The sequence below is a fragment of the Arvicola amphibius genome, chromosome 4 (assembly GCF_903992535.2).
Source record: "Arvicola amphibius chromosome 4, mArvAmp1.2, whole genome shotgun sequence".
Taxonomy (NCBI): Eukaryota; Metazoa; Chordata; class Mammalia; order Rodentia; family Cricetidae; genus Arvicola; species Arvicola amphibius.
The window spans coordinates 55,911,430-55,936,917 of record NC_052050.1 but is presented as its reverse complement, the minus strand read 5'-3'; the positions used below and the strand labels follow the sequence as shown (position 1 = coordinate 55,936,917).

The following is a 25,488-nucleotide window of genomic DNA, read 5'->3' as shown; positions in this document are numbered from 1 at the left end:
AGAGCCATCTCTACAACCCTGCCAAATTCAAACGTTTAAAAGTTTGAGTTTTTGAAACATCTCAGATTTAAGATTTTTGTGTTAAAGACACTTACCTGGTGATGGCTATGTATTTTAAAACCACAAAAATTCCAAACTGTACAAACTGGTCTCAAGCATTTGAAAGAGGGGCTACTCAACCTGTACTGGAGTTAAGATGTACAGTTAGTGTGCAGTGAGCACCGAGCTCCACTCATTTAGCTTCCCTAAAGTGAGCCACAGTTCAGTTTACTTGCTTCTTGTGTGTCTGACTGAGCCCCAAACACCAGCCACTTTTCCGATTGGCTCAGGGCACTAAACGCTGGATGTGTATGAGCTTCGCCTTCTTGAACTCATCTCCCCTGAACACATGGCAGCGTGGAGCAGCCTCTTTCCATCCATAGGACACAACTGTCTTCTTGGGATCTTCCTCCACTATTTCTGGGGCTGGTCATGGCTCTGCCCTGTATCTTTCACTCTACATCCACCTCTATTTATTTCTTTTGTCCTTCTGGGGAAGCAAAGTCATGGTTTAAAGCCACGGTCCTCACATCCCTCTCCACGCTCTCTCTTTGCAGTTCGGAGGGCTGTTTAACTTGCCAGCTTCCTTCGTTGCTTTTGACGGCTCTGGGGGAGTCACACTTCTGGTTCTTCGTGATAGCATAAGGTTTATTCCCAGGAGCTTGTGCAGTCTTCTGGCACCGCTGTTCCGGGTCCCAGACCTCAGGCTCACATTAATGGTTTCTCCCCTGCTCTAGGAGCTCAGCAGACCCTTTCAGTTCGGAACTCAGGCCCTTCCATCTGGAAAACACTCTCAGATGATTTCTTTTTATTGTCATTATAATTCCTTCCTCTCTTTCTGAAAACTCCTGCTCCTTGAGCATGACTTGTGGAACCATCCCTCTAATGGTTTTCCGAGTTTGTCTATCTGCCATGTCTTTGTCTCCATGCTTGATTTTCTGGATGCTTTCCCCCAAATCATCTTTGACTGAGAGTTTTGCATCTACAGTCATTTGTTTTCATGTCCTTTAATTTGCTTTTGATTTCTGAATGTCCCTGCCTGGTAAACATCCTGTACCAAACCAACATCCTCCCGATTCCACTGCCTTCTCCTACCAGTTGAAAACAATCCCAACACTTCATCTACAATCTTTCCTCCCCACTCCCTCTCTAGTTCTTTCCAATTGTATTTCTCTCATTGATTGATAGAGGTTAGCCTTCCCTTGGACACTTGGGGACATCTAGTACCTGCTTCTGTTTAAGGGCGGGGATGGCAAGCTTGGAGCCTGAGAGGGTGGCAAGACAGCTGAGAGCTGGGTGAAGAATGAGCCATGGGCATTCTCCCACCCTAACATCCTCACAGGCTTAGGCCCTTCCTTGGTGCTCCAGGGAAGATACTTTTTTCTACTTTCTTCCCAGGAGGAGTAAAACTCGGAGCCATGAGGCTGAGGAGTGTCACATTTGTTATGTTCAGGAACCCCCATCCTTCTTCTCTAGTGCCTGGTACTGCTATCCCTTGCTGTGCCCAGAGTTCAGTACTTTAAAAAGTGTTTCTGTTTATCTCCCACGGAAAGCTGTGCTGGGGAGTGGGGGGCGAGAAGGGAAATCTCCTGCAGGTGTGGACTATGAAAGCTTTGCATTCTATGGGGACCTGAAAGCCTTACAATCCCATGCATTATTTTAATAACCTATTCCACCTCAAAGACCCACGAATGTGAAACCCTGGTGCCGTCATTCCTGAGCATTAAGAGAATTCCTTGCTGTACTTTCTGCCAGACCTTGGTGTACCAACTGCTGGTGTGGGGTTATTGTACTGGGATGCGCCTAAGAAGTTCCTGGCTTGTTACTGCTGTCTTTAGAGTGCTGAGGTCTCAAACCGTATGGTAAGCAAGTGTGTCACACTGAGCCTCATCCAGCCCGTTTTTGGTGACTCCTATACCTGGAAACTCACACAGTTACGGCACTGGTGTCTTTTCCTTGCTTTTGCCAACACTGTGGACTTATGTCTTCAAGGAAAACAAAAATGCCTGTGTTCGAACTTCAGTGGATTCTAGAAGGGAGCCAGATGGAGGGCTCCCTGTGGTGTCACTGTACTTCTCCGATGTGCAGAGTGTGTTCATGTGCCTACAGTGTTCTATGTTTTGGAAAGTTTGCTTTATTCCGCTTCCACCTGTGATGACTGGGGACACACACAGTGGAGGCCATCACCTCCTCTATTAGTTGCTTTTCTCATTGCTTTGATCAAATACCCGACATGAAGCAACTTAAAGGAAGAAGGATTTCTTCTGACTTAGGGTTGCAAGAGATGCAGTCCATCGTGGTGGGGAAGGCAGGCAGCTGACAGCTCTCTGGCAGAAACAGCACAAGTAACTACTTGCTCATATCTCAGCACAACCAGGGGAGAGACAAGACGAGAGCAGCGCAGGCTATAGACCGCAAGGCCCTCCCAGGAGAGCACCTCATCTCTTAGTTAGACCCTGTCTCCTGGAGGTTCACGAACCTGTAGTCGCCAGCTGGGACCCACATGTGCACACGTATGAACCTACGTGGATCGTTTCCCACTCAAACCACAGCACCTTCACCATTTCCTAGCCACCCTCTCTCCTCTGTGGACAGTTTTCCCTTCCAGGCCTGTTTGTTTCCTTCTATTCGTTTCTTCTCTTTCTGCTACTTTGGAAGACAGACACTACACATTCTACCCCTCTCCATGTGTGCTTCAGTAGTTCTTTCCAAGGTTGTCTCCTAGAAGACATCTAGAAGACAGGATCTCTTCTATACGTATATATAGGTTCTCACACTGTGGCCTAGGCAGGTCTGGAAGTCTCTAGCTAGCTTAGACTGTCCTCCAACTTTTATCAATCCTCCTGCCTCAGTCTCCTGAGCGCTGAGATCACAGGTGTAAGCCACCACACCAGGCTTCCTATTCTCTTTGCTTGTCTAACACACATAAATTTGAAGGTAATATATCTTATTTTCCTTTCAAATCACACAAGATCTGAAGACAGTGCTCCCTCCCCAGTGTCTCCTGTTGTTACTATCTAATGATGGAATTTTACCAGGCTATTACCCACCAAATTAATCATTCTGTTGTTTTTTTTTTTTTTTAAATTTAATGCTTGTATTTTGTTTACAGCGAAAGATAGTAAATAAGCCACCCAAATCATGCCACTTCGGAATAAGGATTATTGAGGTGAAGGCAAATAAGAAAAAAAAATATCAAAAGTGGGATCTTTTTCCCCACTGCCCACCTAAATGCAAGAAATGGATTTACAAACAAACATGTTCCTCCTCCCTTCTACCTGAAAGAGCAGAAATTAATTACCAGGCAACCCAGACCCCAAGGCAGAGCCACAGGAACCCACGTTACAATCTTTGCCAACTGGTCCTGCCTTCTGTTAGCTCCCCATGTCTTTCCCCTCCCACAATCTGCCACCCCAGAAACTCCTCTCCCTTTGTCTTGTCATTGCTTCTCAAACTATTAGTCTCTTGTCAAGTTGCTGTGCAAACTCACGTCCTACCACCAGTTACTCATGGCCGAAGCGCCCCGCGTGCATGCCTTACACGTGCTGAGAAGACGTGGCTGCTCTCCTGGCGAGCTGTCAGCTGTTAAACTTATAGAAAGGCTAGAGGGACAACAAACCTTTTCCTCCCTTGCAGCAGTGACCTCACGTTCTTCCATGCTGTGCACACGTCACAGCTACCTACCGGACACAGTCCACTTCAGGAAACTTCGGTCTGTTCAATATGCAAACTGTCCCTTCATGGCAACTCTGCAAGCACTAACTCTCTGCCTGAAAATCCCTTTATTTCCCCCTTATTCTTAGATAACGACTTCATTTAGCATGAAAGGCCAGTGTTCTTGAATTGTCACTCGGTACTTGAACACATCCTCTACCATCCCCTGGCATTTATGTGGCTCATGAGTGGTCTGTTACCAGTCTAACGCCCTGCTAGAGGTGATCATCTTTTTTCCTCTGGCTGGCTTTGAATCACGGATTCCCTTCTACAGATCTCCTTCACTTTAGAGACATGTTCATCTTCCCAGCTAGAGCTGAGAATCACCCACTGCAAGCTTTCTTCTTCGGGAACCCCTCTAGGCAGAGGCAGTGGCTGCACAGTCCCTGTTGCCTAAGGGCTCACAGCTTTGGCTAGGGCGTCGCTGTGTTTCAAGTTCATCAACTTTGCATTGGTGCCCAATCTCCACTTCAGCTCAGTTAAGTGTTTACCAGCACTCTACTTGCAGTCTTAAAGAGTTCTGGGTTTCGCTGGTTTGTTTTATTCAAATCTGCCCATGTGATTTAGTTTCTTTGTCAAGGACTTTGTCTTTGGTTCATTACACAACTCCACGCTAGTTACTATTTTGTACTTTTCTGTGCTATTCTTGCTTCTTAGAGTGCTGAACTGGCTGCTGAGTAGAAGTCACTCTGATGATTTCCGCTCCAAATTAGCTCGGCTTCTCCTGCTGGGAAACCCATAAGGTCTGACACCTGATGGAAGTCACCTGTTAGCTCCACTTGAGCCTGGGGATCTCGCTGACCTTTGCCAGGCTTAAGTTCCCTTTCCCACGGGGACTTGCCGGACGTCACAGACAACAGCACTTTGCCTGGGGGTTCTGATTTTTATCGTAATGTCTTCTTTCACACCTAGAATTCAGATGATGCTGGTACTCCATGAGGAGTCTTAGTCCCCGCGTTACAGATGGAGACATACCTAGATTTCACACACGCACGCACGCAGGCACGCACGGTATCTATCGCCTTACCCGAGAAGCGTGTCGTCTCCCAGGATGGCAGAGCCCTCCATCAAGCACTGAGCCAGTGTCGTCAACGGCAACTTTTTCTGGAAAGGAAGCAAATGCGGCACTGAGAACTTCTATCCGTGTCCTCTGAAAGGACAGTCAAAGCCTGAGAAGCTATTATATGAAAACAGCTGTGAAACATCTGACTTCAAAACATGTTTAAGTTAGAAGGGCTCATACGTGTCAGACTTAAGAGGTGAAAAGAAAAAAATGTGGGAAGCTAAAGTAATCAATGTGCTACTCTGGAAATAGCCTAACATCTACATTTCAAAAGTAAAGTGGGATAAGAGGAAGGAGAAACACGGACTGTTTCATAATCATGTTCACAAAGGTTTGAGCAATGCATTCCTTTACCCCAAACGCTATTTTCTTGAAGTCTACCCACTCCATTTTTTTAAACAAGTCAGTGCATACTCAACAGAGAAAAGGGTTCACATACGATTACAGTGCACAGCAAAGCCAGGGAGCTCATGAAAAGGCAGCCCAGCTCACTAGAGACTGAGGAAACCCAATCAGTTATCCAAACAACAAGCCGCCACTCACACCCACCCACATGGATGGCTCTATTTAACGTTTATTTAAATAGAAAATAAACACTAGTTTAGCACATGAAGAAAGGCATTCTCGTATTTTTGGTTGTGGGCCTCGCCTTTAACTGCTGAGCCATTTCTCCAGCCCCAGAAGGGCATTCCTACTGGAAATTTAAAATGGTCCTTCCCTGTGGCAAAATTTCATCATAGCTTAAAGACTAACCAAAAACTAACCACTCAGGATATATGCATCTTTGAAGTGCAAACAAGTATCTAAACAAATACATACTCATCAGTGAGACTAGCAGCCTCTGCATAACAACCAGAGAATAGAAACAGTTCAAATGTCCATGGGCTAAGATAATGTTGTCCATCCATATAAAGACATCCCTCAGCCTTCACCAGATGCCACAATGTGCCCAGTTTCTTGCACACCCATCTACTCAAATTCTAAGCACATCTTATCTTGCTCTTGCACCACTATGTTCCCTTTTACCATATTCCTCACAAACGTTAACATATGCTACAGTTGACTGCAAAATGTTCCCCACAAGTTCCTGTGTGTGAATGGTTGGTCCCAGCTGGTGGTGCTGTTCTGGGAGACTGTGGAACCTTCTGGTCACAGGATGGTGGATGTGATGGTGGTGACAGTCCACCAGAGATACATATTTCATAGTTACAGGTCAGCCCCAGTTCCAGCCCAAGCTCTCTGCATCCTGATCCTCTGACATCTGAGAAAATCAAAGCACAAGTCCTACTGCCAGTACCACTTTCTCCCCACAATAGACCAATATCCCCAGAAACCATGAGCCAAAACAATCGTCCTCCCGTGGGTAGCTTCTGTTACATAGTTTGTCACAGTGTCAAGGCCTCCTGCTTACGTCGAGGTGTCTTTCATACCACTTCCTATCGTCGCATCTAGAGCTGACTCCTTGGCTTTTAATAACCAGGGGAATCACTGAATGAATGGCAATGTATTTACGTAAGTCCTTTACTAATGTTTTAACTCTCCCTCCAGGAGAGAGACAGAGGTGAATCTGAGGGGCAGGAAGAAGGGGGGAAGGGTGATTAAAAAATTGGATATTTTTACTCACACAGATGTTTCGGGAATCATGAAATCAGAAGGAAACCATTAGGGGCAAGGAAAGGAGTACATAGGTGGTACCTTCATATCAAGGGGGACGGGGGAGCCCATCCTCAAGGCAGCAGGTGGGATGGATGCTGGTGGACTGTAGCCCCAACAGGATTCGCTTCTGCTTCTAAAGAAATTCCAAGGCCAGGGCAGGCACTCCACAGAAACAGCCTTGGTAGTCACTCATGCCTACCAACCGCCCACCACCCAGGTCTTCGCTGCTTTCTTCCACCCTCTGCCCACCCCCACGTTGGCCCTGATCCTTGCTGAATGGATGGATTCTGTAGTAGGCTTCAAGCCAGCCAGTGGTTTTCAGGGACAAAGATGAGCTATTAAAATGAACTTGTCCCCTGCTACTTCAGAATAAGACAAGGAAAGACAGAATGTCCCAGGTTTCGATGCATCAATCTGTCATGTCTGAAATGACTGTTCTTTCTAAAATTACCCTGGGCTTAAGAGGCATGGTTTGTAAGAGGGCTCAGGTATACAATCTCCCTCTTATATACTCTGTCCCCACACATGTCTGTATTCACATCCTCTCATGTGACCCAGGAAAACTGCTTCCCACTGTCCTCCAGTTCTCCGTCCTAGAAAGCAGCTTGTGTGGTTTAATCCCCGAAAAGCCAAGGCGTCTTGCTCAGGCCATAGTAGCATTAAGCACACTATAGTCATTTATAAATACTACCTTGTTACACTCACAAATAACCCCACAGAGTCAGAAATCACTGCTATTGCCACTTCCCAAACGGAGGAGCTAAGGCTTAGAAAGTCACTCACTCGCTCAAGGTCAGGCAAAATGAAGCAGCAGCTTCATTCACTTCACGGGACATTCCAGGCTTGACCTCAGAGCCCTCTCACTAAATTGCCTGTTATTTTAAATTGGTGGGCTAGTGTGTCAGGCAGATCCTGTGCCTCAAATACTCATGGACTATCTGTTCCTGACATAGGTCTATTTTTATCACCGCCTACCATGTGGCAGGGCCTGTTTTAGGCACTGAGAACACAGCTGGTGGAGACCAGACCTCTGTTCCCATGGAGCTTGGTTATCGGTGACAGAGATCAGTGATCATGGCACTTTGGGCACCAATCTGCACTATGAAGAAAATGAGGCAGAATGATGGGCTGTGGGAGACGAGGAAGCCTGTGTCCTGGGTGGCTGGAGTCTCTTTGATGATAAAGGTGGAGATAGGGAAGAGCAATGACTAAAAGTCACTGGCCTGAAATGCTTGGAAAGAACGGCATGCAGAGGCCAAAGCAAACTCAAGGGCTGCGGCAGGGATGCTGCTCTCAGAAATACATCAGGGCGGCTGGAGAAGGAGGAGAGGAAGATGGAGCAAGAGCTGAGCTCGGAAACAGGGACAGAAGACTCGTGACGGAGTCCAAACTCTGCTCCACAGTGGATGGGAGAGCCCTTTGTTGGGACTCAGCAGGGACAGTGGCCTCATTTGAGGCCCATGTTCAATACCTGTCTGGGAGGTAGCAGGAGATGGAATATGAAGAGGGAGGAGAGTGTGGGAACCACCACTGAATGATGACCTCAGGGACCAGAGTGGTGCACAACGCAGGGAAGTAGAAATTCACAGAGGAAGAGCCAGGAGGGCTTCCGGGAAGCCTGACTGAGGGTTCTAGAAAGGGAAGAATAAAGAATGCCATCTGGGATAGAGGCTGAGCCAGTGGGTAGATCTTTGCTGGACTCTCCCAGGAGGGCTTCCAAAATTGCAGGTTCTGGGTTCCTGACTCAGAGTCCACAAGTCTTCTCAGCTCCTACTTCCCTGTGGGTGATGATCTCAGCTGTAAGAGTCAGGGGTCAACCAGGCCCCTCTTTTCTGGCACTCCTTATTCATGTAAAGCCGAGTCGGGGTGCTCTGCCAGCAGCATCCTTTAGGCCTGCTGGCCTTTCCAGTTCCGGTCTTCCCAGGTATCTCACCTAGATCATGGTCATATGTGTCTAATTGGGCCTCCCTTCTACCAAGCCCACTGTGGTGAGCAAATGGGATGCCAGGGCACCTCTTAAGGATGAGGTCTAAGTTCTAGTCCTGACCTGTCAGGTGTAACCCAAACCCCTGCAGCCCCTGCTTATGCCACCTCCCTCCTCTTTCTCTGGGGTTTATTTGCTTTCAACACACTTTTGTTTCTGAGGGATGTCTCACTTTTCCCTGGCTCTGCATCCTTCTGGTCTGATGTTCCTGTGTGTGTCCACCACAAGCCCATTTCCTACCATGGAATTCCTAGTAATCCGCTCTGTAGCACTAAGAGACAAGCCATGTACTTGATGCCCATCATAGCACCTGCTTGTCTCCAACCTGGACCTTCCAGGACAGAGGCCCAGCTGAACATGCTTCTTGACATATACACTACCCTATATGACAGACATGGGCTCTCAAACATTTGTTCTTTTTTTCCTAGTCACCCCCAGTGCTGCCCCTATACATCTCCAGGAAGCCCGGCATGGCCCCTGCTTCCAGGGGCTGAGTGACAACCCTTCTCCCCATGTACCTGCCTTCAGATCTGTTGGCTAGGACATACCTCAAAGGCTCTAGGAATAAGTCAATGTCTGCTCACTGAATGAAACTGGCAGAACTCCCAACCCAGCTAAAACTCCACACATTAGGAAATTCTGTCTTCGCCCAGGAAATTAAGTTGGTGTCATTTTGCTGTCAACCTCCAAGGCTGGTTTCAAGCTTCCCGCAGTAACATTAAAATTAAACTCTTCCCTTTTGTTTTGTTTGTCAACAGGGTCTCCCATAGCCAGTCGGACCCCAAACTGACTATGTAGCCAAGGCTAGCCCAGAGTTCATGATCCTTCTTCCACCTCCAGAGTGTGGAAGTTACAGGTGTGTGTCATCCCACTTGACCCTCAGATGAGACTCTTGGCAGAAAAATATACTACACTTGGAATCAGTTATACTGCAGCAAAAGAAAGGATGTGGGTCAAAGGTTGCCTGAGCTCCAGGTCCCTATCTGGAACAGCAACCCAAGTAACATAGTAGACCACCATTGATCAAGGGAGTTCACATCCAAAGGCATTTTGCAAGCTCCTCTTTAGGACTATTTGGGGCCATCCTACTGAAACTCTTGACACATGCTTGATTATGTCTAAAGATATTTTCCAGAGCTGAGGTTTTATTTATATCACACACAAGGGATTCCTATTGAAAATAAGAGTTTGAGTATCTCCAATCTGCAATCTCTAAAACCCAAAAGTGCTCCAAAATCTGAAACATTCTGAGCATCGACCAGAAGCCACCAGTGAAAGTTCCACACCTGGCCACATGTGACAGCTTGCAGTGAAAACAGAGATGCACCCAATTATTAAATAGCATCATCTTCAGGCTGTGTGCAATAAATGACATGAAACTAATGAATTCATGTTTAGACTTATGTCTGAGCCCCAGGGTAGCTCACTATGGGCTCACAGATATCCCAAAACTCTAAATATTTGAAATCCAAAACACTAAGTATTTGGGAGAAGAGAGGAAGAAAGTGAGGGCTGAGCAATTGGTGTTGGCATCTGTGTGGAGACCGAAGGAAACATGGGGCACATTCTTCAGTCCAGGGTACTCATCTGTGACTCTCAACAGCCAAGGTTAACATAAGCAGGGGCCCCAGGAGACCCCGGCAAACAGAAGCCAGCACAACTAATCCAACAGACACCAAACACAGACGGAAATTTAAGGAGGAGGAACGGAAGAGAGGCCATCTGTCTTAGACACCACTCCTAGAGCAGTGAGAACCACTCTGACAAACACAGCTTAAGAGAGAAAGGGTTTATTTGGCTCTCAGTTCCAGGGCATTTATAGTCCATCACTGCAGGAAAATCCACATCAGACGCTTGAAGTAGCTGGGCATATGGTCACCACAGTCAGGAATAGACAGCAATGCATGCTACTGCTGCATTTATAGCCCATGAGTTCACCCAGGGGATGGTGCCTCCCATGGTGGGCAGGTCTTCCCACCTCTGTAGAACTAAGATAACCCCCACAAGCATGCCCACCATCTCCCAGATCATTCTAGATGATGTCAAGCTGACAAATCAATACTAACTAATACCATCCTAGATTGCAAAATACCCATAATAAAACATCATTGCTCCAGTGTTTGCCTGGCAAACAAAAGGTCCTGAGTTCAATTCCCAGAACCTTTTTTTAAAAAAAAAAAATAAAAATAAAAGCAGGTGTAGTGATGCATGCTTATAATCCCAGTGCTAGGAAGCAGAGATAGGCAAATCCCTAGGGTTTGGTAGCCAGTAAGCCTGACCTACTTGGTAAGTTTCAAACCAGGGAAAGTCTCTTGTCTCAAACAGACAAACAAGAAAAAAGGAGAGAATGGTTGGATGGTTTCTAAGGAACAATACCTAAGGTACACATGCACCACTCCCAATGTGAACTCCCCCAAACATACATGCACGTACACACGCATGCACACATGCACGCATGCATGCGCACACGCACCCCCACACATGTAAAAGTATCTTTTGCTTGTTTGTGGAACTGAGAGAGGAAGGGGTGAAAAGGAAAGATAAAAAAAAGTATTTATACCACTCACTGCTGAGTACCAGGGCATTCACGATGCTGTTACCGAAATCAGTTCAAAAGAAAGGCATCGAAGTGCTTTACCCAGCAGGCATTCTGTCACCTCATCACAGTGGAAACCACTTCCAAGGGTTTTTCTAGGTCCCTGGAAACCTCAGAAGTCAAGGTAGACTGTCTTCTGTGGACCATTGATACGACTAAGGTAAATATAATCCATGATGGAGCTCAATCAATGAAAGGTGTCCTTGGAGGGGAACACTCCCTCAGAGGTAGGCTCTTAACCACTTAAGCATGGTCTTGACATCCTAGGGGTATCTGCCCCAGGAACGGGGCCTCAGCTTGGTTGGTGAGGGTGATGCTTCAGGCAGGGTTAAAGAGCAAAAACTCCCCTGCAGCAGAAACAAGCACCGAGGCTTGCTTGGTTGAGCTGTAGACACAAGAGTAGCCTCAGCAAGCAACTGCCCTGGGGGTGGGATGCTGGGTGCCAGGACACAGGATCTAAGCTGCCTGGGCTCAGCAGAGGGTACTTACCGAGCGCTTGTCAGCCTCTGCTCCCTGCTGGCCCTGTAGACACGCGGTGAGCTTCTTGTGTGTGCTGTGGGACACTTGTTTCACCAGTTCTAGGCGCTTCTCTACCTGCACCGACAGTGGGAGGCACAGTGAGACAGAGGGCAGGAGTGGACAATAGTGACCTGTTACCAGAAAGGCAAGAATTTCTGGACAGAAAATGCCTCGTATTGGAGAACTGAAGCGGGGGTGGGGTGACCACAACTTGGGTGGGGTGACCAGCTTGGGTGCTCCCCTGATACTCTATGAATCTTTCCCCCAAGAATCTTATCCAAATCAGTACCTTAGGGAGACTAGCACTGGATACCCTCAAACATCAAGCCACAAAAATGCTTAAATAAACATATTTGCATACAACCCACAGACCTCCCCTAGTGTATCTGAAATCGTCTCTGGGTTACTCACTGTGCTTTATACAATGTAAACCCCTTGGCAACAGCTACAACACTGCCTTATTTAGGGAATGGCAGGAAGGAAAGTCTGCACATGCTCAGTACAGAAGCAGTTTACCCCAGTATTTTTAATACGCAGCTGGTTAAAACCATGGATGTGGGCTTGCATCTCCGGGGAGCCAAAATGGAAAGCACTGTTAGAAACAACAGAGTTTCAACCCCTAATAGTTTGTAGGGAAGCAGCAGAGGCATGGAAACTAAACAGAGAAATGGCTCCATTTCAGAGGAAAACATCTTCAGGGTCTGGCAGGCAAGGTAAGTGGCAACCCACCTGGAGAAGGTCTTCGCTCAGAACTTCAGTCTTTTCTGCCCTAGAGGGAAGATGGAGAAAACAGTCAGCAAATGTGGGCATACATTTATACATATGCACATACACATGTACACGTTAATACACATTTATATACATACATAGGTTAATACATACACATTCCTATGTAAATGTTAGTGCATACACACATACCTATATACAGACTTAGGTAAGAACACAGTTGAAGGACAAATTCCACTGTTCTTTCCAGCAACTCCAGAGACACAGACAAGAGTACCAGAAACTCTTAATAGGAGAAGATAAAGACAATTCTAGAATCTTCCAGAAACACTAACTAGCATGCCAGCAAAGCATAAAGCTCAAGGTTCTCCAGAGTGTCCTACCACAGACTTGGACCTGTATTGAGGACAACAAACAGACTTCTAATATTTTTTTTCTTAAGAAGACTATCACACCCATGCATTCAGGTTTGCCCATAAGAGCAAACAAAAATAGTAGGATCCAATGGTGCAATTCATAAACAGCAAACACCAAACCAGTACTAAATCCTAGCAATGAATAAAGAGACTCTGGTCATGGCTTGACTTTCAAGTGTTAGGTCTCTAGTTGCAGCTGGCATAATCAATGCAGAAAAAAAAAAAGACAAGAAAATGAGATGCCTCCCCATCAAAAAAGTCAGCAAGTCAGACATGGTGGCACATGCCTTTAATCTTGCACTCAGAAAGCAGAGGCAAGTGTATCCCTGAGTTTGGGGCCAGTCTCATCTACACAGAGTTGTAGGTCAGCCAAGACTACATAGTTTACATAGTGAGACCCTGTCCAAAAAACAAAAACCCAAAACCAAGCAAAAAAGAATCTCAGCAAGACTGCATTAAATGAGAGAAATATACAAACATAAACTCTCTCCACATACTAGTAACAGACCCTTGAAAATACTCTTTGTAACGGTTCCAAAAGGTTAAATTCTTTGCTGTCAGTCTATCCAAACTTATAAAGAGCCTGCAAGCTGTATGTGGTGATTTGAAGTAGAATGCCCTCCACAGCTCAGATGTGTAGTCGATTCTCACTGGTGGTACTGTTGGGTAGTTTGGGAGATATGCCCTTGCCACAGGAAGTATGTCCCTGGAGGTAGGCTTGGAGAGCTTAAAGACTTGTGACATTTTGCTCTCTCTGCTCCATACTCGCAGATCAACATGTGAGCCCTCAGCTTCCTTCTCTTACCACCACATCTTCGCTCCGCCATCATGGACTCTAACCCTCCGGAACCACAAGCACAATTTGCTATAAGGTGCTTTGGTCATGGTGTTTTATCACAGCAACAGAAATGTAACCGACACACCAGCAAACTACAGAGTGCTTATGAAAAAAAAAAAATCACAGAATATCTAAAAGTCAAGTGGAGAGACATAGAATGTCTGTGAACTAGAGAACGCAACCGAGTGAAGATACCAATTCCTCCGTAAACTGACCTCAGACAGGCATGCAACCCTGGAGCTACATCAGGACCGGCGGTAGAGATAAAGAAACCAACTCCAACGTGGACAGTGACATGCAGAAAAGGGGAAATGACTACTGCATCCCTAGAAAGAAAATTAAGTTCTAGCACTCACATGATCAGACTTTAAAATTAAATAATCAGGAGGATGGCATTGGCAAAAGGAGAGAATGTACCAGCCAGAAATAGATCTGGACTCATGACCAAGTAATCTTGAAAAAGGAACAAAGACTATTCAAGGAGAAGAAAGAATCTAACAAACTGTCATGGAACACAATAGGCAAAGGTGCGGATCCTGGCTCTGTACAATCTATACAAATTAATCACAATAGATCATAGGTTTCAATAGAACATAAAAATATGGAGTTTTCAAGTAGAGGGAGGAATATCTGTGACCTTCATTAGAGCTGTGGGCTCTAAGGGATAACGTTAAAAGCATTCTGCATAAAAGAAAAAGAATTGGTACGTTAGACTTCTAGCGAAATGAAAAGTTTTTGCTCTATGAAAAAACCTGTTAAGAGATAAAAGGAAACCCATAAAGAGAAATATTTTGCACATCACATGATAAAGGAATGACATGGAAATTATATATAGAACTTTTCAAGTTAGTAATAAGAAAAAAATTCTAATAAAATAAGCACAGAGTTGGGGCAATAGTTCAGTGGTACAGCATTGGCCTGACAGGCAGCCTGGGTTTTTTATCCCTGCTACTGAAAAAAAAGAGACAAAAATAATAAATAAAATATGACCAAGAAAGATAGCAGATAGCAGTCAGTCTCTCTCTCTCTCTCTCTCTCTCTCTCTCTCTCTCTCTCTCTCTCTCTCTCTCTCTCTCTCTCCACTTCAAGCTCTAAAGAATCTGACCTTGAAAAGCCCACAAGTTGCTAGGGGGATGGGCCTGATAGAACAGTTCAAGCCAGTAAAGAATCAATGGCAGTTCCTTATAAAATTGAATATACACTTGCCGTGTGACCTGGCAGTGGTGCATCAGAGAAATGAGCTTCCCACATCCTACACACATAAACACACCTATGAATGCTCCAAATCTAGAACAATTTTTCTGTCCTCCAGCAGGTGACGAGGTTCAGAACATTTCTACTATTTAAGAATGCTACCCAGCCACGAGGGTGGAATGCTGACACATGCCAACACTCAGTTCAAGGTCAAAGCATACCCTCTATGCACAAAAACCAATCATAAAGGGTTACAAAGACAATGAGTTGGGGCTGGAGAGATGGCTCAGAGGTTAAGAGCACTGCCTGCTCTTCCAAAGGTCCTGAGTTCAATTCCCAGCAACCACATGGTGGCTCACAACCATCTATAATGAGATCTGCTGCATACATAATAAATAAACAAATCTTTAAAAAAAAAAGACAATGAGTCTACTTACAGAGAGCATTCTGGGAAAAACTCAATTACAAGGCTGGAAACAACAACTTTGATGATAACTCCTAGGATGGAGCTGGGGCAGGTTTGCCTGTGATGGGGCAGCATAGGAAAGTTTGGGGGGTTTGTCTGTTTGTTTTGTTTGAGACAGAGTCCCTTTGTACCTCTGACTGGCCTGAATCTTGCTGTGGAGACAAGGCTGGCCTTGAACTCACCAAGATACACCTGCCTCAGTAACCCCACCCAGCTATGAGAGAAGAGTGTGGAATTTTGTTGGCAGTGATGGCTGCACAGATCAGCATATGCACTAAGACTCACATACTACCAAGGCAACATACTTTTTTTTTCTTTTTTTTTTTTTGGTTTTTTTTTTTTTTCAAGACAGGGTTTCTCTGCAGCTTTTTTTTTAGAGCCTGCCCTGGAACTAGCTCTTGTAGACCAGGCTGGCCTACTCACAGATCCGCCTGCCTCTGCCTCCCAAGTGCTGGGATTAAAGGCGTGCGCCACCACCGCCCGGCCAAGGCAACATACTTAAAGTTTTAAAAGCAAAGAAGAAATCTCTTTAGACATGAAAGTGATACCAGACAGTATCCCAGAAGTCCAGGAGGAGAAGGAACTGGGCAAATTTCTAAGTTGCGGGCATCATTCTTCAGCAAGGCTGAAGTGATCGATCACCATGATTCTCTTAATTAAGCTGAAACACAGTGAACATTCAAGAGCATCCCTGCTAGGGAAGAAGTAGGATATGGATCTACCAGAGGCTACGTAATTAAAGATAACTAGAGTAAAGCTGAACATTGAAACAAAGGAAAACAATAGCTGTGAAGGAAAACAGAAAAATAAAGCAAAAGTTATATATGTCACGTGATATCTACTATATCGGAAAACATGCTCAGATGAAACACTCCAGTTAAAAACTCAAAGATCGCATTTTCTTTTATCCTGTGGTTGTCCTGTGTCATGGAGATTCTGTTGTTTTGGATCTCTAGGTTTGTCCCCTTCACATGCTCCAACAGTTCATAGGTTCAGTGGATGCTGGGGTGGGGCAACTCAAAGTTCTGGTTCTGGGCCTGAGTGGTAACTGGGTTGGTCAGCTCATTAGCTTTCCCTCATCTTCACTACCCGGATAAGCTCTTCAGCAGGGCCTCAGCTATCTCATCCAAAGCAGTCTGCAGCAAGGAGGGGGCCAGTTCTCCTGCTCTGAGGCCCTCAGATCTAGGTCCCCCTCACTCATATTGCCAGGGCCAAGGGCAATATGAGTTTGGCCTAGGCAAAGTACAGTGCCCTCTCTCCTGAGTGATGTAGGAGGCATAAGAGGTGGTGCGAGGTCAGCTCTCCTGCCCCATGGTTGGCTCACTTGTAACCCCAATAACAAGGTCAGTTCTAGTGTGGGGTGCAGATCCTGTTCTCCTGTGTGCTGTAGCTGATATAGGGTAGGGCCAGCTCCTTCACCTGCCAGAGGTAGCAAGTGGGGTTAGGGGAAAAATCCAAAGATATACAGCCTAGATTTTAAAAAATCTAGCTCAAAGATAGCTCAGTGCTACTCAGAAAAGATCTAACAGGAGGAAGAAACTTGAGAAGCAAAAGGAAAACAACAACAACAACAACAACACACACACACACACACACACACACACATGCTCACACATACAAATTTACTTCTAAAATACCAGACTTGGGAGGGAAATAGCAAGGAAATTCCCCTTTGCTGTTTATCTGCAGAGCTGCAGATGGGAGTTGAGGTTTCAGCCATGCTAGACAAGCATGTTCTTTCCGAGCTACATCTCCAGCTATTTTTAATTTATCTTATTGACTTTAGGAGAGAGGAATGAATGCAATGATAAAAAAATAATTCACTTCTAAGGATCAGAAAGTAAACAAGTCAAACCTGAGAAAACTTTGGGAAGGTATAAACATGTTGGGATAACAACAGGCATCACCATTCTATTACAGAGAAATAATGAAGATACAGGGGGCTTGAAACCATAAAGCAGGATGTATCTAACGGGTATACATAATCTCTGGTGGTAAAGAGGAGGATCTCTGCTCATGAGCGCAAGAATTTGTTTCCAGAAACTCCAGCTGATGAGTCCGTGAAACACTTCTTAACAGATGTGAAAGGCCAGGCAATGTTCTCTACCCCAATACTTTATATTGCGATAAAGAGCAAGGTGAAATGAGAAAGGAAACACATTTGCTTGGGCTATAGCTCAGTTGCTAGAGTGTTTGTCTCGCATGCGCAAAGCCCTGGATTCCATCCTTGACACTGGGAGTGGTGGTGCACACCTGTAATCCCTGCAGTGAGTGGGTAGACGGAGGAAGATGATAAATTCAAGGTTATCCTCAGCTACCCAAGGAAGTTGGAAGCCAGCCTGTGATACAAGCCCTGTCCATCCTGCTTCCCCTGAACTGCAAATTTGGAAACACTTCTAAATAGCACACAGGTCTAAAATAATTTGTGTTTTAAAAAATTAAAAATTTAGAATTAAGAAGCAAAATACATCATATCAGCAAAGTGGCACTTAAAGTACACACTCTCAGCTGCTTATTTTATGAGATGCAACACTACTCAAACAGCATAAACAGAATAAACAACAGCAAAGAAGAAGAAATTAGATTGGAAAAAAACACGTAAACTAACTCTTCGAAGGAACTAACAAAAAAGCAAATCTTTACAAGATTCACTTGGTAAAGAAAAATAATGAGAGAAAGGACACAAAAGATAGAACATACACAGATGTCACAAATGTTAAAAGATAAACGAGACTCTGGAATGACAAAACTCACAAATTCAGACAAACTGGACCAAAGGCTTAGAAAAACAAAAGTAAAGTAAAACTGACTCGAGTCAATAGAAAGCATGAACAGTCCTACCAACACAGGAAGCCATTCAGACAGCAACTATATATCTTTCCCAAAGGAAAACAGAAAGCCAAACTGTCTTTAAAATGGCTCTCCAAATATAGTCTCACAAACTATTTCAAAAATAATCGGGAAAGAATAAAAACAAGTATCAGTTCATTCCCGTATTATATCTCAACTGCATGACAGGGAAGGCAGGGAGCTGGGAGTGTGAGGCAGCTGCTCACAGGATCTGCAGTCAGGAAACAAAGCACAGACAGGCGGTGGGAGCCCAGCATTAAAACCTGAAGGCCTGTCCCTAGGGAACCATCTCCTTTAGCCAGTCCTACCTCCTGAAGGTTCCGCACCCTCCCCAAATAACACCACCAAGTTAGGGAACAAGTGTTCAAACTCAGGAGCTGGTGGGGGGCATTTCTCGTTTAAATCACAATTCCCAAACTGGAAAAGGGCACTACAAGGAAAAGTATGGATTTTATCTAGGTAATGACATTGTAATATAAACAGGCACACTGCAAACAAGTTAGATTAGCTGTCAGAAGGCACAGAGTCTAACCTCAGGAATCTTTCAGTGTAATTAATCATACTGCTTAATTAAATGTCAAAACCAAGACTATCTCATAAATGAGAAATATTTAACACAATCTAATGCATAGTCATGAAAAATACAAAAAGGAAAATCTTTGGCTTTTAAAAAGTAGTTATACACTTTATCCCTGGCAGAATGTTAAAAGTATTCTTATGTAATTGAGAAGCAGGCAGATTCTTTTATCCAATGGTGCACAATGGAAACCAAAGATTTATATGTTTATTTATTTACTTGCTTTTGAGACACACCCTCAATGTAGCTGAGGATGACCTTGAGTTCTGATGCTCCTGTTTTACTACTAGGGCAGTATAGGCACATCTGCTCTTAAAATAGATTTTAAAAACTAAAATGGAAATATCTAAATAGACATATTTGGCATTAAATTGGTTTAATGTAAACTTAAACAGCATAAAGAAATGATTATATAATCTATCTGGAAAAGTAGGTTAGATATAAAATCAATACAATGAAACTAACGTAATTGGGAAATGTTCAGAAAACCTAATTTCAAAATTCATTTAATGTAGCAAAGAAATTAAACCTAAAAGATCACTAATACACTCATGGAAAAACATTAGAGATGAGGCAAAGATATCAAGGGCAAAGATGACAGTAGAACAGATGTGATTGTTGGGGACAGAAAGGTTTAAGGGGTGTGTGAAGGAGATGGGAGAGAGAAAAGAGGAGGAGACTGGGGAGAGGAAAGATTGGAGGAAATGGGGGCAACCAAAATTAAGGGTTTCTGAAAAACTATATGAAAAACAAAAACTACTTTGTTTTTGGTATTTTTTTATTGTTTTTATCGAGCTATATATTTTCTCTGCTGCCCTCCCCCTCTACCCTCTCCCATGGTCCCCATGCTCCCAATTTACTCAGGGGATTTTTGTCATTTTCTACATTCCATGTAGTTTAGATCCATGTATGTCTCTCTTAGGGGGCCTCAGTTTCACATGTTTAAATATTTGGCTCCCCAGGTAGTGGAACTGCTTGGGAAGGATTAGGAAGTATGTCCTGGTCTTGGTGGAGAAGGTGGGGCACTGGGGGTCAGTTTACACCAGGCCCAGCCTCTGCCTAGTGCATGCAGATCAGGACATAAAGCTCTTACCTACTGCTCAGTATCATGCCTGTCTGCTTCCTGACAGGATCATCTTGGAGTAACACCCCAAACTATAAGCAAACTTCCAGCTAAATGCTTTCTCTTCTAGGAGTTGCCTTGATCAAGGCACCACTTCATAGCAAGGTAACAGTAACTAAGATCAAGGCTCCAGGAGCCTCTTAAACAATGCAGGCCATTGCCATTTTTCTTGGTTGACCGACCTAAGGAGATGGTAAAGTCTTGTTTCTAAACTCCTCAGTTGCTAGACATAGAAAAGTCAAATTGGAACTGACCTGGAAATTTTCTCTCTGGTCACTTTCTTTCATGGCTAAAATATATTATGTGGGCTACTGTGGGATAAAAGTCACCAATGACCCTAACCAGCAGTGGACCTTGCATGCTGCAATAACGACCTTCCAGGCGTAATGCACCCACTGGGGTGGCAGTGGCATGAATGTTATTGGAGGTGTAAGAGCTAATCCAGGTTGCTGGTTTTATGGTATCTTGAATTAACTAATGAAGAGATTACCGGATGTAGAAGGAACAGCGGGCTGTGTCCCGCCACCGGGCTAGCTTTACCCAAAATAATTACTCGGAAACTGTACTCTTTTAAACACTGCCTGGCCCATTAGTTTTAGCCTCTTATTGGCTAACTTTTCACATCTTGCTTTAACCCATATTTAGTAATCTGTGTAGCACCATGAGGGGTGGCTTACCAGGAGAGATCTTAACCTGTGTCCATCTCGGAGAGGAGAAGCATGGCGACTCACTATGGTGACTGCCTGAAGCGTCTCCCCAACTCTGCTTCCTTTCTCCCACAATTCTGTTCTGTCTGCTCCGCCCACCCAATTTTCTATCCTCTTAAAGGGCCAAGGCAGTTTCCTCATTAATGAAAGTAACACAGAGACACTCTTCCGTCAACCGTATACTCTTGTAAGAACTTTGCTTTTCATGTTATTTAAAGTAGGAAGACCCACCCTAAACATGGATAGGACCTGCTGAGGGCAGGTTAGATAAAAGGACATGAAAGAAGGAAATTTGCTCTTTGCCTTCTTGCCCTCACTCCTCGCTCACAACGTCCTCCATCCTGATGCTGTACTATCCCTTTGATGTTTGTAGAACCGGCTTCTCCGGGCTTCTGACGGAGACGGAAGAGCAGCAGGTCTCCAGGAATTTCCCAGGTCTTCTGCGCTGGATTGGGAATGCTGACACATCTGGCCTCACAGAAAGAACCAGACTCTTGGCCTCTCCAGGAAGAGACAGCCATTGTTGGACTTCCCAGACCACATCTTGTAAGCCAATCTATATATTCATTCAATCAGCTCTGTTCCTTTAGCGAGTCCTTACTAATGCAGGAGGTAATACCTCTGCTTGGTTAGATTTAAGGCCCACTGCACAGAAGAGAACTCATGCCTGTTACTGTAAACCTGACTGAAAGCCCATGGTGGGGTTGGTGACTGACCCGAGGGGTAGGGTAAACCTTCTACTGTTGTTCCACTACATGACCACGCTGTCAAACTGCCTTCTAAGTACCTGTGTTTACACCCATAGCTTAGTGCTACTCTCAGCCTCGACCAGACCAGCGCCTTTTTTCCCCAGTGGGAGATGATCAATGTAGAGACTCACAGCTGTGCAAAGGGCTGAGCATAAGTGACTATTAGCTGCCAGACCCAAAGAGAAAGATCTGTAACCCCACCCATGTACTCATCTTCTGGATATGACATGGCCACTACACTCAGGAACTCATGGTAACCATAGTTACCTGCAGACGAGTGCACATAAACATCCCCATGTGACTCAGGGAAGGCCCCATACAACCACCAAAACCTAGTTGAGGAGCTGCGGGCAGTTAATGGTTTCTGATACAAGGGAGTCCTTTTCTTCAGGGGTATAGCCATGGGTACGTCACCTACATCCAATAAATTGCACCACAACCAGGCACGTAAAAGCGACCTTAACCCAACTCACTATGTCATAAGGACTAGAGGAACAGCTGGGGGTGGGAAAGGTTCCAGAGTACGTAGGAAGATAAAAAAAGGTGAATGGAGGCTTAATATAATCAAAATGTATTATAAATATATAGGAAACTTTCAAAGAATATTTTTTTTAATTTTAAAAATAAGCAAAAACTCTTCATGAGAGACCCAAGGAAATGGCTTTGCGGGTAAGAACACTTACTATATAAGCATGAAGACCTCTGAGTTCAGATTCCAGCAGCTGCAACAAGAAGCTGGGCATGGCTGCATGCTCATGTAACCCTAGTGCTGGGAGGACCTGAAGTAGGGGGATCCCTCTTCTTATAGGGCATCAGCTATGGGTTCAGTGACTTTGTCTCAAAGAAATAGTAGCTCATGATAGATAGATCAGGAAACTCCACACCCACCACTGCACAGGGAGACACACGTGTGAACATACCACACTCATACATACACACACAAAACATCTTTTAAAATATTAATAAGGATTTCTAAAAATAATTTCACAGATCTCCATGATCTACCTGGCGGTCCCTGTCTCCAGCAGGTACCTCAGATTCTCATCATCAATTCCACACACCCCAGTGAGGATGCCTAAGAACTGAGTGTCCTGTGCCCATGCTCTCAAGTCCCTCCAGGTAGGGACTATACATATGCTGCCAACTCCACTCTGCCTCACAATACACCTCTGCCCACATCCCCGGTAAGGATCCTATATTTACACGGCCAACTCCACCCATCAGTGCAAACCACCCTCCAGGACCTCATTTCCAGATAAAGACCCAACTCTATCCATACCCACTGTTTATACTCCATCCTGACTCCAGGTAGAGACCCGAAACATGGAAGGTCAATTCCACAGCCCTGCAGTCCAACCTCCCTCCACATGAGAACTTAGACTACATATTCCACCCATTCCTGCAGCAGCCCTCCAGACCCCCTCTATAGTTAGGGACCTAAGACACACACTGTGTACTCTATTCAGGCCTTCAGCTAATCCTCCAAGCCTGTGCCCAGGTAGGGACATTAGACTCCTTCTGTCAATTCCACCTGTGCTATCCCCAGATGCTGGAAAGCCAAATGCCTTACACTTGCCTTCCAGCCCTGCTGGGACTCCTCTCTCCATGCAGGGACTCTAGAATCACACAACAACTCCACTCATCCCCACAGTCTGCCCTCTGGCATCCCCTTTCTAGTTAAGCACTCAGGACTCACACAACCAACTTCATTAGCCCCTACAGACTAAATGAGAATTAAGTGTCTGTAGTAGTTTGAAAGAAAATGATCCCCAAAGCACTATTAGGAGGTATGGCTTTATTGGAGTAGATATGGCCTTGTTGGAAGAAGTGTGTCACTGTAGAGGCAGGCCTTGAGGTCTCATATATGTTCAAGCCACACACAGTGTCTCAGTTTACTTCCTGTTGCCTGCAAGTCAAGATATAGGACACTTGGTGGCTACTTCTCCAGCACCATGTCTGCCAGCATGCCACTATTAAAATAAATAAATAAAAAACTTCTGTAAAATGTAAGCCACCCCAATTAAATGTTTTTCCTTAATAAGAATTGCCATGGCCATGGTGTCTCTTCACAACAATAGAAACTCTAACTAAGACAGAAGTTGATGGCAGGGACTGGGGTGTTGCGGTGATAGGCCTGACCATGCTTTTGTTTGAAGGAATATGGACCTTGGCGCTATGGGTTAGAAAAGCAGTTGAACACTCTAAATGCTGTTTAATGAATCATAATAGCAGGAGCATGGACGACAGTGGTGCTGAAGTGATTTGAACTGTGGGAGGCTGGCTCAAGAGGTTTCAGAGAAGACTTTTAGTTTGTTGCTGAGAGATTGTTCTTGCAATATGTTGGTAAGAAATGTGGCTGCCTTTTGCCCTTGTCTGAAGAGCCGACATGAGGCTAAACCAGTTTTGGATTAATTCCATTGGCAGAGGAAATCTCAAAATAGCCTAGTATAGACTCTGCAATGTGGTTATTAGTGGTAATTCTAATGAAGATTTATAGTAAAAAGGAGCAAGCTGAGCAAGAAAAAAAGTACAAGATGTAGAACAATTTGAGGAGAAACGGAGCATCAGGAATGGAGTTAAATCCTGTGTTCAAGGAGATAAGCAGAATAAGAAATGGAATAAAGAGAGCAGTGACCTCAAGGCAAGATCCCACCCAGCTAAATTTCCAACTTGTGAAAAAAATTAAAGAAAAGCGTAGAGCCAGTTGTGGTGATGCAAGCCTTTAATCCCAGCACTGGGAAGGCAGAGGCTGGCATATCTCTGAGTTTGAGGCCAGCCTGGTCTACAGAGAAAATCCCAGAAGCTTAGGCAGTGAAAGAAACCATGGAAAACAGAAAGCTGGTGAAGATGTAATTAAACAACGGTCCATGTTCCAGTTCCAGCAAGCAGCAGAACTTGGCAGCTTTGGCCACATGGTTCTGGCTTTAAGGATAGAAGAAAGGGGCTTTGGAATTTGCCTTTGTGACCAAGAAAAGCTACTGAGACCAGGCATGTGTCAGGTGTATCCTTGAACAGAGACCTAGAGAGGCCATTTTATAAAGCTGTGAAGGTGAAGCTTGGGTTGCCTTGGAGACCCCAAGATGTTGATGCCAGATCTGTGGGATACCTGCTAAAGAGAGCTGCTAACAGGGAGTAGAACCAACCCAAGAGAAAGAAGTATATAGTCAACAAATCAGAAAGGAATTGAAGATCTGAAGAGTGCTTTGACATCAGAGATGGAGATATAGGAACTGGAGTTTGCCCAGTTAGCTTTTAGTCTTGCTTTGGTCCAGTATTTCCTCACTATGCTCCCTTCCCTACATTTTAGAATGGTAATGTATATCATGTGCCATTATATATTGAAAGTATGTTATATGCTTTTTTACTTTGATTTTACAGAAGATTACAGCTAAGAGATTGCATGAGCCTCAGAAGAGACTTTGAACTTTAGGCTTTTAAATAAGTTAAATAATGACAAGACTGCTCAAGACTTTTGAAGTTAGACTGAATACATTATGATATGGCTACATGATATAGGATGCCCCTCTATATGCTGTGAATATCACTGGCTAATAAAGGAATTGCTTTGGGCCAATAGCAGAGCTATAGGGGAACAGAGCTAGGTGGAGAAAACTAAACTGAATGCTGGAAGAAAGAAGGGCAGAGTCTGGGAGAAGCCATGTATGTAGCCCCGCTAGAGCCAGACAGAATTTTAGCTGGTAAGCCACAGCCATATGGCGATGCACAGATTAAAAGAAATGGATTAAATTAATATGTAAGAGTCAGTCAACAAAAAGTTAGAGCTAATGGGCCATGCAGTGATTTAATTACTATGGTTTCTGTGTGATTATTTCAGTTCTGGGTGGCTGGGACAAACAAGCAGCCTCAGCCTCCTCCAACAGTTACAAGACTTTGGGGGCCAGGAGTGGAATGTAGTGGTTTGAAAGAAAATGGACCCCAAAGGGAATGGCACTACTGGAAAGTGTGGCTTTCTTGGAGTAGGTATTGTCATGTTGTTGGAAGGAAGTATGTCACTGTGGAAGTACGCTTTAAGGTTTCACACAAGCTCAAGTCATGCCTAGTGTCTCAGTTTACTTCCTATTGCCTGTAAGATAAGGTGTAGAACATTCAGCTACTTCTCCAGCACCATTTCTGCCAGGACAGTGCCATGTAACACCATGATGATAATGGGCTAAATCTCTGAACATATAAGCTACCCCAATTACATTTTTTTTCATTTTTAAGAGTTGCCATGTGTCTCTTCACAGCAATAAGAAACCCCAACAAAGAAA

At 44.6% G+C, this 25,488-nt stretch overlaps 1 protein-coding gene across 1 annotated transcript in view; it reads right to left on the bottom strand.

Moving 5' to 3' along the window:
* Positions 1–25,488, bottom strand: part of Arhgap44 (Rho GTPase activating protein 44) — a 131,027-nt gene that overhangs the window by 55,049 nt on the left and 50,490 nt on the right. Inside the window, exons 2-4 of the mRNA XM_038326443.1 lie at positions 12,301–12,340; positions 11,542–11,646; positions 4,781–4,857 (exon numbers count right to left, since the gene is read on the bottom strand). Coding sequence (XP_038182371.1) covers positions 4,781–4,857; positions 11,542–11,646; positions 12,301–12,340 — 222 coding nt within the window. The remainder of the gene's footprint in view (positions 1–4,780; positions 4,858–11,541; positions 11,647–12,300; positions 12,341–25,488) is intronic.